A 14166-nucleotide genomic window follows, 5' to 3' on the forward strand; every position below is an offset into this window, starting at 1 on the left:
TTTATTCTTCCATATACACCAGGAAAGTAAACCAAAAAGGCAAGACCAATTTACCTCTCCCACGGTCCACCTTGATGGGCTCTAAATATTTGAAGCTAACCACTCATGGAGATCATCCAAGAAGAAATTATTATTCTGACTTACCAAAACAACCTGCAACCATACTTCTTTCGCTACGAGACAATCTCTAATTACATGAAAAACACTTTCTTGGTGTTTCGATCTTTAGTAGAACGTGACTCACTGCCATCACCATCAAAGAGAGAATTCGCCATTCTACATATTAGCCACAATATATTTAAACACATTACACTTGACAAGTTATTATAATGCCAAATGTTGTACATATAACTATGCTAATTGAATTTTTCATTTTTGAGTAAAATTTTTTCTATAAAATATTTATATATATTAGATTATATTTTTTTAGGTGAAGTCAAAATTTTTAATTATAATTTTTGAGGGAGTTAAAAGTATATATATTATTGTTTTTATAAATTTTTTGAAAGAATAAATTATTAATTTTCCACTATAAAGGGCTTAAAATAATTTTAAAATTTTAAAGGGGCAAAATATAATTTTATCATTGAATGAACTTAAATTTTGTAATTTTTTAAAAATACTACAAGAACAATTTTTCATTTTGAGGGTCCAAAGCCCTTGCCATAGGCACCTCCTCCTCCATCTCCTTGTAATAATAACTAGTTCTCGTGTTACTTACATTGCATATGATTTACATGTTTACTTTTTAAATTTATTAAATAATATATTTTTATAATTTTTTAAAAAATATATTTACTAATTAAATGAGAATTGGTCTAATTTATAATAAAATTTTATTAATTTTGAAAAATAATTGATAAAATAAAATAAAATATTAAAAGTAATGAAAATAAAAAAAAGTGAGAACAACCAATAGTAAAAAAATGAGTAATTAAATAAAATAACTTGTCATTCAAATATGAGTTAAAATTTCACCTACAAATAACCATTACTTAAATATTTTATTACAATGGTAAACAACATTCAAATTTGTGTAAATATTATTAAAATAAGGAATGATAAAACTATTGTGTCAAATAATTATAACTAAACATATCAAATAATAATCATACTTTTTTGGGTGAAAACATTATTAATAAATAACTAGGTTTATACATTTGGATTATCAATATACTGATACCATCTTTTTATATATGCAACACTCCTCACCCGTCTCAACATATGGTACTAATGAGACATGTTACTAGAAACTTTCTTAGCTTGTATAAATTTGTTCTTTTGGTAAAATATCATTTAGAAACATTATAAAATATATTTAGAACCATTCTCAAATTTTATGAAGCTTGAATATATTTATAAAAGCATTTTGAAACATTTTCTGTGTTTGGGCACAATCAATGCATAATACAAACTTTAAAACACTTAAATGGTTCAAAATACAACTTTTTAAATTGATTCAAGTAAGAAAAAGGTTAAATCCAAATTCAAAATCCACTTTCAATTTTCACATTTCATTCAAACAATTTTGAGTTGTTAGAAGTCATTTTATACCATTTCCAAAGTCCCAATACAACATGAGAACGTCTGGCATCATTCAAGGTCATTTCGGAGCTTAAAAACACAAGTTTGTACGAGTAGAGGCAGTTGTTCTGATAAAACTATTCCATGTTGCGAAACAACTACCTGAAGCTATAACAATTTATATTATGTTTGATTTGTTGCGATGCCACAGAAGCAAAGTATTGATATTTGGGCCCTTGGAATTGAAAATTAGCCTAAAAACCCTTTAAAACATCCTCAAACATTGTCATGACATATGACTGGGTTTTAAAACATTCTAAATCTATTCCTAAATTCATTCAAAACTCATAATGCAAGTTATATACATACAAGAGTTAATAATTTGATAAAACTTTATTTAAAACATATAAATGGCTTGAATTACAACTCAAGTTTTCAATTACAAATCCAAACTAAACCTTAATGTACATGCCAAATTCTAATATGAAAGACATATACAACCTCAAAATGAACAGTGATGTGAAGCTCCCATGCCAAGACCTCAGACTCTTTGACAAATCCACTATCTATGTGTTTTTAACAACTAACGCATGACATTGATAAGCTTAGTAAGTACTCAAGGATAATCTAGTTTTCCTATCCATTTATTAGTGTTTAGACCCTTTAGTATAAATTTTCTGGAATTATTTAATGCCATAATTAATCTTTCTAACTAGTATCTACTTATCGAATTATGAGGCTCAATTGACATATTAATGGGATGTTGCTTACTTCCATTATGGATCTTTAACATGTGACCTTAATGAACAATAAACCATACTTACGTTCATCTTTCTAACCAAATTCACTTAACACAAATTCTCATAATATTATTTATGGCCATTGGTTCCTTATGACTCATAAGTTTTAGTCTAAATTGTATGTCTTATGACTCATAGTTTAACCTTGTTTTGAAATGCACAGCCTTTTAACTTGTTAAGCTTCAAACACATTACACTTTAGAATACAATTTTCAATTTATAGTCATTAGCCTATCTTATCAAGATTTTAGTTCAATTATCTCATAGTAAACATTAGGAAAATGACTTGAATACATGAGACCCCCTATAGAACTTACTAAGGAGCACATAGTGCTAGGTACCATACCAAATCCCTCCTATACACACCTAGGGGAACCAAAGTGCCAACCCACCAAAACACACCAATGTGCTAAGTTCGAAGGCAACATAATGCATCCCTCCAAACACACCGAAAAGCACCGAAGTGCTGCCCAAAGGTGTTATAATATGCATGTGATTGCATAGCCCGAAGGAAACAAAACTCCAAGTTCACATAAACCCCCATTGGCATGCCAATAGTATCCTAACTATTCAATAAGTTTACTAGGGCAATTTAGAGTCACATATAGCTTATGACGTTCAAGGTCATTAGCACATTTAGTAATTAATCATAGGCATATTTAATTTTGAAATTTTAGAGATCATTAAGACCAGTCATGGTTTAAATACACGTATACTTTATGTACATCTCATATCTTCACATTTATCATAAAGACTCTTTAAGTGCTTCCACATACATGTTCAAATCCATATTCGAATTTAGGCCTTATTATATATTCATTTACTTATTAACATCATACTCTTACAAAACTCAAGAAGGTTCATTACGACCTCAAATATATACTTAAAACCAAAAATTTCTTTATGGATACATGTACATATTATCACACACCAGTTTTCCTCATTAAACATAAAAAGCCTATATTGACATATTAATCCAATTTATTACCAATGTGACTTATTAAAACGTTTTCAGTATTAGTTACAAATTTCACAATTAATCACTTATTCTCAACACTCTAACACATGGAAACTTACACATATTCCTTTACATACTCATTTTCATATTTATTCACATATTACAAAACATGTTCATTAATTATTCCACAGGAACCAATTTATATAGTACATTAACATTTGATAGTTGACTTTATAGTCAAAGTTTACCCAATCACTTATTTCAAAATCTTTAAGCCATAATATAACCAATTTTCACATTTATATTACAATTTTACCAATCTCCTAAACATATTAACATAAGTGAAGCATGAATACCCAAGGGTACTTACCTCTTGGATGCTTAAATACTCAAAATCAAGCTTCCAAATACTTGTTTTCATTCTCAAAATAGCTTGGAAACCTCCTTTCTCATCATTTCCTCATATTCCCCTACACAAAAACATAACCAAATATTAATACCTAAACTTTCCAAGCTATTTCCTAGCAACTTATAACAAATTTCAAGTTAGGACGTTGGAACACACCATTACTAACCTTTATGAAGCTTTCTCTCTCCTAGCAACTTATAACAAATTTCAAGTTAGGAAGTTGGAAAACACCATTACTAACCTTTATGAAGCTTTATCTCTCTAAATTCATCTAAAACCTAGGCTAAAAATTCAAGAACTAATGATGATAATGAGTTTAGGAGGTGATTTCTCATGTGATTTTAGCAAAATCTCAAAGTGTTTGTGTTGGGTTATGGAAAAATACTAAGGAAAAGCAAGAAAAATAAAGAAAGGGAAAAACCTCCATGGGAGAGAGTTGGTCGGTAACATCATGGAGAAAGCTGGTTAGGGGCTTCTCTCTTCCCTTTTCTTTATTTAGAAACACCTAAGTGGGTCAATGCCTAAATTCACTCATCCAAGTCTAAATTTTTTCTTTAAATGTGGCCCACTATTCGAACACATTACACACACGGTGTATATAAATTTCATATATAGAATATATTATCCTAATAACATTTTCATCACAAAGTTCTCATGAGAATACCAAAATACCCGTCAAATTTCATTTTTCTCCCTTTTATGTCTCTAAGTACAATTTCTTTACAACAATAGACACTTATCCAATACAGATCTCATAATTCACATATAAACTTCAATATAAACCCATAAATTGTGAAGATTAAGCTTTTACACTTTTACACTTTTCCTAGCAAAAATGAGAAATTTACAATTTACCTTGTACATTCAAATCTTTTTCAATTTGGTCCCAAACATGATTTTCATCACACATTACATATTCCAACTCATTTTCATTCCAATTAATCCATAATAACTTGCATTTCCCATTTTGATAAAAATACACTTTAGTCTTTGATCTTTTAAAAATTTGTGATTTGGTCCTTTAACCACATTTTCACTTCGAATATTATTTTCATTAATTCTAATATGCAAAATTAATTTATATTCATAATAATTATTTTAACTGATGTTTTTATTTTTCTCAAAGATTCACTATATTTGCAACACCCCTTACCCGAGACCGTTTCCAGAGTCGAGCACAAGGCGTCATCTAACTTAACTTACTAGTTCGGAGCATAAAAATTTACTTTTAAAATTAATTTCACTATTCACAACAAAACTGTCCACATGCGTGGCTCTCACTAATTTAATTATAAATCGTGTTATAAAACTTGAAATTTAAATCCGTAAATTTTTCCTGAAACTAGACTCATATATCTTCTTACCATAAAATTTTTAGAATTTTTGGTTTAACCAATTAGTACAGTTTATTCATTGAAAACTCTCCTGTTTCACTGACTAATGGTTCTGACCACCACTCACTAAAAATAAATTATCTCACTGTACATACTTTATATAGTGTTTCTACTTGTTTCTATAGAAAATAGACTCACTAAGGAATCTATACATATAAATTATAACTCATAATTATTTCTGTACAATTTTTAATGAGTTTCTAAAATCAGAATAGGGGACTTCAAAAACCATTCTGACCATGTCTCACTAAAATTTAAATATCTCAAAATATAAAATTTCTTTGCCTACACCGTTTCTTTCATGTAAAAGTAGATTTGATAAGCTTTAATTCTATATATCATTAAATCTCTAATTCCATTTCTACTATTTTTGGTGATTTTTCAAATTCATGTCACTACTGCTGTCCAAAAACTGCTTCTTTGCAAAATTTTTACTCTTTTATAGTTTCTTTGTTTTAGTTACCATTTAAACATACATAACACCAAAACATATTCTTTGCTAACCATTTCAATAGCTAATATTTAGCCATATCATATGAACATACTCAAAATGAGTAAGTCTCTATACATGTCATAACTTTAAGCGTTTTGAAATCACGTAATACCGAGAAGTTTGTTGATAGAGTGATACGAGGCTCCGACAATCCCCAATTCGAGCAAGCTCAAAACACTATAAAACAAATGAATGAAAGAAATGTGTAAGCTACTAATAGCTTAGTAAGTTACATCTAAACAATACGTACTCATTTAATAATTAACATTTTTAACAAATAACTAATCAATACATTTTTTAGCAATTTCAATCACTTACATATGCACAATCTTACCAATTCACTTGCACATACATTTGCACAGTTAACATTTATCACATATGCTCATTCTTTCAAATGTACCTGCATACACACTTCATTTCATGTTCACTTTAACTCATTATTAATCCCGTTGAACACTCAGAATATACACAGATACGTAGAGAATTAGCACATAAGTGCCACACTGATATGTAACCGAAGCTACCACTGATATGTAGCCGTAGCTACCACTGAAATGTAGCCGAAGATACCACTGATATGTAGCCGTAGCTACCACTGAATTGTAGCCAAAGCTACCACTGATTAATAACATTCGAAATGTCCACGGGCCTGCTCATACAAGCTGTCAGGTGTCTGCAACACATGCTAGATCACCCAGCACCCGGGACTCATTGTAACACTGGTCTCTAGTGACATGTCACTTGTATCCACTTCTATTCCTAAGTTCAACCGGGAATTTACACTTAACACTTTATTTTAAACACTTTATCACTTGAATAATTCATGAACAATTTTCCTTCCACATTCAATATTAATTCACATATCAAATATAATTCACAATTTATAAAAATATATTGCTATTAAGTACACGTAACTTACCTCGGATGCAAAACGACTATTTTCGTAAATTAGTCGATAACCTTCTCTTTTCCCCGATCACTTCCATTATTTCTTCTTTCTTGATCTATATTAACACAATTTAATATATTGTATCAACATTCCATTCAAATACAATTCATACACAATATTTTGGCAAACTTACATTTTTTTCCCATAACTTTTCAAAAATTACACTTTCGTCCCAAAGCTCGTAAAAATAAAATTCACTAAATTTCTTAAATTTCAAACCTCACTAAATCATATTTCATGCTCATAACAGCCCTCAATTTCACAAAATCACAAATTTATGTACACTTTACTATCTTTCACAATTTAGTCCTTTTTCAACATTTTTATCGAAATTCATCTAGTAAAACTCGTAATTAGCACTTCAAACATTCATTATCTATCATCACTCATCAAATTAAAACTATATCATGAATGGGTCAATTTTTAAACTTTAATTCCATTTAAAATAAATAGTAGAAACATGAAATTCAAGCTTCAAAAAGCATAAAAATACGAAAATAATTAAAAACGGGGCAAGAAATCACTTATAATTGAACTTAGAAAAATCAAGAACCCTAGCTATTGGGACATGAAATTTTCAGCAACAAGCTCTTTAATTTTTGAAGAAGATGAACACTTGTTTTCATCTTATTTTGTCTTTTATTCAATTTTGACAAAAATACCCTTGACCCACTTACTTAAATATTTTTCTAGAATTACCCTTATGTGTCCATAACGCTAATTTATGATATATTTTCCACATAAACACTTCCAATTTCATGCAATAATTCAATTAATTCCTTTAATCACTAATTAGTCACACTTTGCATTTTTTTCAATTTAGTCCTAAAAATTCAATTAGGCACTAAATCATTAAAATTTTCTATCCATATTTTCACACAATATTTCAATCAATCGGTAATTAATAAAAATTTATAAAATTAAACTATTTCACTTCGAATTTGTGGTTACGAAACTACTGTTCCGATTAGGCCCTATTTCGGGCTGTCACAATATTTGTTACTAGACTAGTGTCATGCTAACCAGAAATTTTGGAATGTTACAATATATATAATGTTAATCTCACACATTTAATTTTTATTAGTTATAAAAATTGATTTTAACATTATTAATTATTATCATAATTAAAAAATCATATATAAATAATTTATTTAATTAAAAACTTAGATTTTTATTATTTTTAATCTATCCAATTATATTAAATGATTTTATAGATTTAAATTTTATTAGTTAATAATATATTATGCTATTTTTAAGTGAAAATTTTAAAAGATATGATAAAATTAATTAATTTCACATTAATATACTATCATATTAATTAATATTACTTTTATTATCACATAATAATACTAATATAATGTTACTCTAGTGTCAATTTAGTAATATATTAACTTTAATTAACATTTGGTGTAAAACATAACAAAGGATATATCTATAATATTTACTAAAGCACAAGTTTGGGGAAATTTTAGAATTAACGAGAATACTCTTTATTTTTAATTATATTACAACATTAGAATAGTTATTTATTAGTATTATTATGTGACAAAAATAATAGTAATATTAATTACCATGATAATATATTGATGTGAAATTAATTAATTTAGTCATATCTCTTAAAAGTTTTACTTAAAAAATAACATAATATATTGTAGGCACTTGTTTTTGTCCGAGCCCGATTGGGGGCCCATTTAAATTTTTGTTCTTTCTTGGGCCATTCGAAGCCCAGCCGGTTTTGGCCTATTTGAGACCTTTATTTTTATTTTCTTTCTTTTCTTTCTTCTTTCCTTTTTAGGCTTGTCAAAGGCCCAATTATTATTATTATCATCAGTACTACTACTATTATTAAATATCATTATTATCATTTTTTACAAATAAAAAATATTAAAAAAATAATATATAAACATGAAATGAAATGAAAAAAAAGAGGTTGTTCATTATTTTTGTTCCTAAAAAAAAGGGAAAAAAACACAACTACAAGCATTCTATTTCTTTTTTTTTCTTTTCTTCTATTTTTTTTTGCCATAGACATGTCATGAGGGATTGGATTTTGGGTTCCGATGAAGGGGTTGTCACCGGATTGTCAGTCCTCCGCCCCTAGGAGCCCACAAAAATCTCATTTTTTCCCTCCCCTTTCTAAAATAAAGGTTTCTTTTTAAAAAAAAATGTTTAGTTTTAGGAAAAGTTTTTATATTTTTGAAAAAAGATAAAGTTTAGATTTTAACAAATAAAAATATGTTTTTTTAGTCATTTTAAAGGAAATTTTAAAATTTTAAAATAAAGTTTTGATTTTTTCAACTATTTCAAAATAAAAGCTTTAATTTTTTAGAAAAAGTAGTGTTTTTTTAAAGGGAGAGTTTAGATTTTGAATAATAAAAATCTGTTTTTTTAAGTCATTTTAAAAGAAGGTTTAAAATTTTAAAATAAAGTTATGATTTTTTAACTATTTTGAAATAAGGTTTTGATTTTTAAGAAAAGTAATGATTTTTTCTAAAGAAAAATTTGATTTTGTAAGAAAAAACATTTCGGCTACCGTACGCGGTGACTCCACCACTGAAGGCCAGATAGTCGTTGGGCTCTCTGGTGGTGGTGTCATGACCAACATAGAAGTTGGAAGAGAAATAGGAAGAGTTTTTTTATTTATTGAAAAACAATGAGGTTAAAATGAAAGAATGAATAGTTTTTTTTTTCATTTATAGGTGCCAAAAATGGGTAATTTATTCCCACCTCTTACTTTTTAAATTTACAGAAAATACTCTATTTTTTCCAGCAACACCCTCTCTCTCTAACCTATTTATACTCGTAACTCTTTTATTTATTTAAACATTTGATTTAATCTAAAATTTAAAAATTAAAAGCAAATTAATTACTACATTAGTCATCTGTCTTCCACATTTTTTATCTTTTAGTACTAAAATCAAGCAATGTCATTTTGTTTCCATCTTTAATAAATAATTTACACTTATATCTTCCATTTCACTTGCATTTATACATTATATATTTAATGTTTTATATTTATTCACTTGTATAATTTTTATTTATTCTTATTTCGTTTTTATTTATTTTCATATCTATTTATATATATTTATATTTACACATTCCCCTTACATACATTTTAATATTATTTATTTATGTTACTTTGATCCTTTCATTGTATTATGAATAAAGTGTGTTATTGTTATTATTATTATTATCATGTTAAGGTCTTATTTATTTCATTTATTTAGTTTTTCTTTTTATTATTTCTATTTTAAAAGAGTTTTAACTTTTCATTAATTTTAGCCAATTTAATTAATTTTCCTATTTTATTACTATTCGTTTTAAAAGATGGAACTTTAGGTCATTTTTTCATCCTATAATTGTTGACATGAAGTTAGTTAAGTAGTTGTTATATTTTAATGAAACCATAAGGCTTTTACATTTAGAATTAGGTTAGTCCTTAAGATCTTACCTACCATTTAATTTAGAAAAATTATAAATAATATGTAAGATATTTTTTTAGGGTTTTAAATTAGTTTTAAATATCGTATAAGATTAGAATCTTAAGTTAATATATAAATATTTTTTAGGACTTTATTCAAGATTAAAACTAAATATTTTTGTAGGTGAATTGTAAATCATGAGTAGGTCTTTCTAAGTATTTTATTTTAGAAACTTTTTAAGAAAGCTAATAAATGTTATTTAAGATTTATTATTTTAAGATTTTGACGAATTTAAATCTTAGATAAAAAATTTTAAAGTAAGATAAATCATAAACCCGACAGAGGATACTTTCGTAAGATCTTGATAGGTTCAACGTTATTAATTAAATCTTTTTAAATAATAATTATAATAAAAGATCGAATAAGATGTAGATGTATTTTAATATTTCTCTTAATTCATTGGTAATTTCTAAGTTTTTTTTTTAGAATTCTAAAATAGAATTAATTTTAAGAATTGAAGATATTTTACTAGAATTATTTAGGTATCCTTTAAGGTTCCCGTTAAAAGTAAAAATCTCTAATTTAAGTTTTAAATTAGATAAGTTTGGTGAACACATCTTAATCGAGCTACAAGTAAACTGGAGGCATTTCCTTTAGAGTTTTTATTTAAGATTTCCATAAGATTTTAGCTTAGATTAAGACATTAATATGATTAAATAAACAAATCTAGCTCTTAAGACCTCGTAGGACTATCCCTAGATAGGTGTTATGGGGGTACTATAACCTTCCCCACACGTAACCGTACTCCCGAACCAAAAATTTGGTGATGAGATTGAGTTTAGATTTTTAGGATTTTTGCGTAGTATTAATTCTAGATTTTTAGATGATAGGTGGCTAACCAACCTTGCCCTAATTGGTTAGTGGCAACTCTATGTAATTTAGTCTCTCCGTGTCTAGCTTTGCTTTCTAGGCCCTTGTACTCTTATGTAGGCAATGTTATGACAGCTTGGCAACTCCACTGGGGACGTTAGTAAGTTGACTTACTTAGGATTAAGAGCTAGGTTTTTTAGTATTTGTGCATATTAGATTTATGTATTCGTACATTAATTTGTTTAATTGTCTAATGACATTTTAAATTGTTGAATATGTGTTAAATATTGATTTATTTGTTTATTTCATTTACTTATCCTTTTTTTAAATATGAATGCCAAACTGTTTGTTTATTCTTTTATCGATAAAATTGATTAATGTGTATGTCAGTTCTACTGTCGTGGGGTGGCTATAATTGTCATTCATGTTGCATTTTGCTTTCAGTCCTACGCCCAGGCTCAATCTTCCTAGGATTAACTCAAATCCCCTCGGCAAAAACCACGTGCCCCAGAAAAGTTACCTCTCGCAACCAGAACTCACACTTGTTCAACTTAGCATAGAGCTGTTTCTCTCGGAGTATCTGAAGCACTACTCTAAGATGCTCATCATCCTAATCCTTAGTCTTAGAGTTAACAAGTGCCCATAACGAGTCCTAAATGCCATCTTAGGAACATCAACTTCATTAACTCCAAGCTGATGATACCCAGATCGGAGATCTATTTTTAAAAAAATTGAAGCCCCTCGGAATTGATCAAACAGGCCATCGATTCTCAAAAGTGAGGACTTATTCTTCACAGTCAGTTTATCCAATTGTCGGTATTCAATGCACATCCTCATGGTATCATCCTTTTTCTTTTCAAACAAAACCAGTGCCCCTACGGAAACAAACTAGGATAGATGAAACCACGATCTAGAAGCTCTTAAAGTTGAGCCTTAAGCTTTGTAAGCTCATTCGGTGCCATATGATATGGAGCGATGGACACTAGAGTTGTACTCGGTAGAAGCTCAATGCCGAACTCAACTTCCTGATTCGGAGGTAAACCCGGTAACTCCTCAGGAAAGACATCCAAAAAATCCCTCACTGTTCTGATATCCCTGATGGAAAAGTCCCCAGAAACTGAAACACTGACGTAGGCCAAAAATGCCTCACACCCTTTCCGAACCAATTTCTCAGTCACTAGAGTGAAGATCACATTCGACAGATAATCTCGACGCTCACAAGTCACTACTATTTTCTCGTCATCCAAGATCCTCAGAACAACCCTCTTAGTCACACAATCCAGACTAACTCGGTGTTCAAATAACCAATCCATACTCAGAATTAAGTCAAACTCCCCAAACGGTAGCTCTATCAGATTTGTTAGAAATTTAGTACCTTGTATTTCCAACGGAACATTCCTATAAAGTCTATTTACTCGAACAGACTGCCCCAACAGACTCAGTACAGTAATCTCACTAGAAGTAAACTCAACAGAAATCCCCAAGTTTTTGGAAATAGTACTAGCTACATAGGAATGAGTAGAACCTATGTCTATCAAAGTAGTATATGGAGCATCAAAAATAAAAAAAACGTACTCGTGATCACATCAGGGGAATCTATACCCTCTCTGCGTCGAGTAGTATAAACCAATGCAGGTTGCCTCACCTAGTATGACTAGAATATCTGCCTACTTCTCTCTGTCCTTGGCCCATACCATTACCACCCCTAACCGGTCCATGGCCCTTAGGTGGCTGCTGGACTGCCCTCTGAGGCTGTACAGAACTCGGTCCTGAAGCTTGCATCTGATCTGTATGATGTGGACACTCTCTAATCCAATGCTCCAAAGACCCACACTGCAGAAAGGCCCCTAATCTCCTCCAACACTTGCCCGGATGGCGCTTACCACAGTCACTACAAGGCTGCATTCTAGTCAGAGCGACAGGAACTCCCATTCTAATAGGCCCATTAGGTCTGGCCCATTTCTTAGGCCTCTGATCAGAACTAGAGGGATCCGAATCGTTCTTATTCTTGCCTCTCTCTTAGTCTCTATTCTGACGCTCTACGCGCTTAACCTCTTCAGCAATCTTCGCCTTATCCATCAGAACAACAAACTCATGCTCCTTTTGTTGAGCAATCAGAACCCTTAAACTGTCCCTGAAACCATCCTCAAAATGGACACATTTCTCATACTCAGACGCCACCATGCTTCAAGCGTAGTGACTTAACCTCAGAAACTCGACCTCATACTCGGCTACAGATTTATTGTATTACATGAGATTCATGAACTCACGCCTACGAGCATCAACATAGCTCGCACCCACATACTTCCCCTGAAAGGCAGTCTTAAAATAATCTCAGTCTAAACGATCCGGTTGAGTACCCTCCTCAACCGAAAACCACTACTGATGTGCTTCATCGCAAAGCAAGGAGACTGTACCCTTTAGTTTCTGCTCAAGAGTACAGTCGATGTCATTCATATTCCTCTCAGTGGCCTCCAACCAACACTCGGTCACAGTAGGGGCGACTCTAGTGACACCCCTAAATAGCTCAGCTCCATTAGACCAGAGTCGTTCAGTTACAGACCCCCGACCCCCAGATCTAGAAGACCTTCTCCAACACTCTCAACGTGGCTTGGGACAGTGCGTTGTCCCTAGTCGAGCGGCTTTGAGACCCAATCTCAATAGTAGGTGAAATTGGTGTCTCACTCGTGTCCAAATTTGGCATACTACCCAGAGAGAAAGACTCAGCTCGAGCCCCTACGACCCCTACCGCGCCCACGAATACTATGACCGCGCATTCCACGAGTGCTCATCGTATATTTAAAATTTGTCAACATTATAAAATTTTATGCATCAGTTCCAATTTTTATTAGCAGATATTTTATGCTTAAATTATCAGAAGTTCAGAAATATTTCAGAGGTTTCAGTCTTTACCTAACTCAGTACAGTTTTAGAAGGTACTAACTATAGTGTTTTCAGAAAGTTCTATCTAAATTTAGAAGTACTTACAGGATCAGCGCCGGACACTCAGTGTACCACACGCTCACTCAAAATTATCTAAATTATTTCAAAACCATGTTAGAGTATGCCCAAAGATCAATCATGAGATGGTTGTAATAACATACTTGATTTATCATGTTTATTAATATAAGGCGTTACCATTGTTATTTCAGTTTCTTTTCTGTGTGTATAAATAAACTGTTTTATAATAATGTCCTGAGAAGAATATGATTATTCTTAAAAGTTCCTTAGCCAAGTATTATTGTTGGATAGGACAACGATAATGCATTAAGACTAACATGTAGTTGATTGATGATAAAGAGTTGTCATTGATATGGAATGTCAAAATCAATGCATGAATATGTGTG

The 14166-nt window shown here is 30.4% G+C and overlaps 1 protein-coding gene across 1 annotated transcript; it reads right to left on the minus strand.

Moving 5' to 3' along the window:
• Window positions 1–11739: 11739 nt before the first annotated feature.
• On the minus strand, window positions 11740–13003 carry LOC107947768 (uncharacterized). Its single transcript, XM_016882296.1, has 3 exons — window positions 12872–13003; window positions 12514–12790; window positions 11740–12350 (listed from the first exon to the last, which is right to left on the minus strand). Exons 1-3 carry the CDS (start codon window positions 13001–13003, stop codon window positions 11740–11742), a joined length of 1020 nt encoding a protein of 339 aa, XP_016737785.1.
• Window positions 13004–14166: the final 1163 nt, after the last annotated feature.

Source organism: Gossypium hirsutum, chromosome D09, assembly GCF_007990345.1.
Source record: "Gossypium hirsutum isolate 1008001.06 chromosome D09, Gossypium_hirsutum_v2.1, whole genome shotgun sequence".
NCBI lineage: Eukaryota > Viridiplantae > Streptophyta > Magnoliopsida > Malvales > Malvaceae > Gossypium > Gossypium hirsutum.

Excerpts from the sequence above, each read along its gene's own strand:
- LOC107947768 (XM_016882296.1), bottom strand. The coding sequence starts at position 13,003 with ATGGTGGCGTCTGAGTATGAGAAATGTGTCCATTTTGAGGATGGTTTC. Across the intron at positions 12,791-12,871 it reads AGGCGAAGATTGCTGAAGAG|AGGCCTAAGAAATGGGCCAG; the intron begins GTTAAGCGCGTA and ends AGTTCTGATCAG. Across the intron at positions 12,351-12,513 it reads ACCGGTTAGGGGTGGTAATG|ACATAGGTTCTACTCATTCC; the intron begins GTATGGGCCAAG and ends CTACTTTGATAG.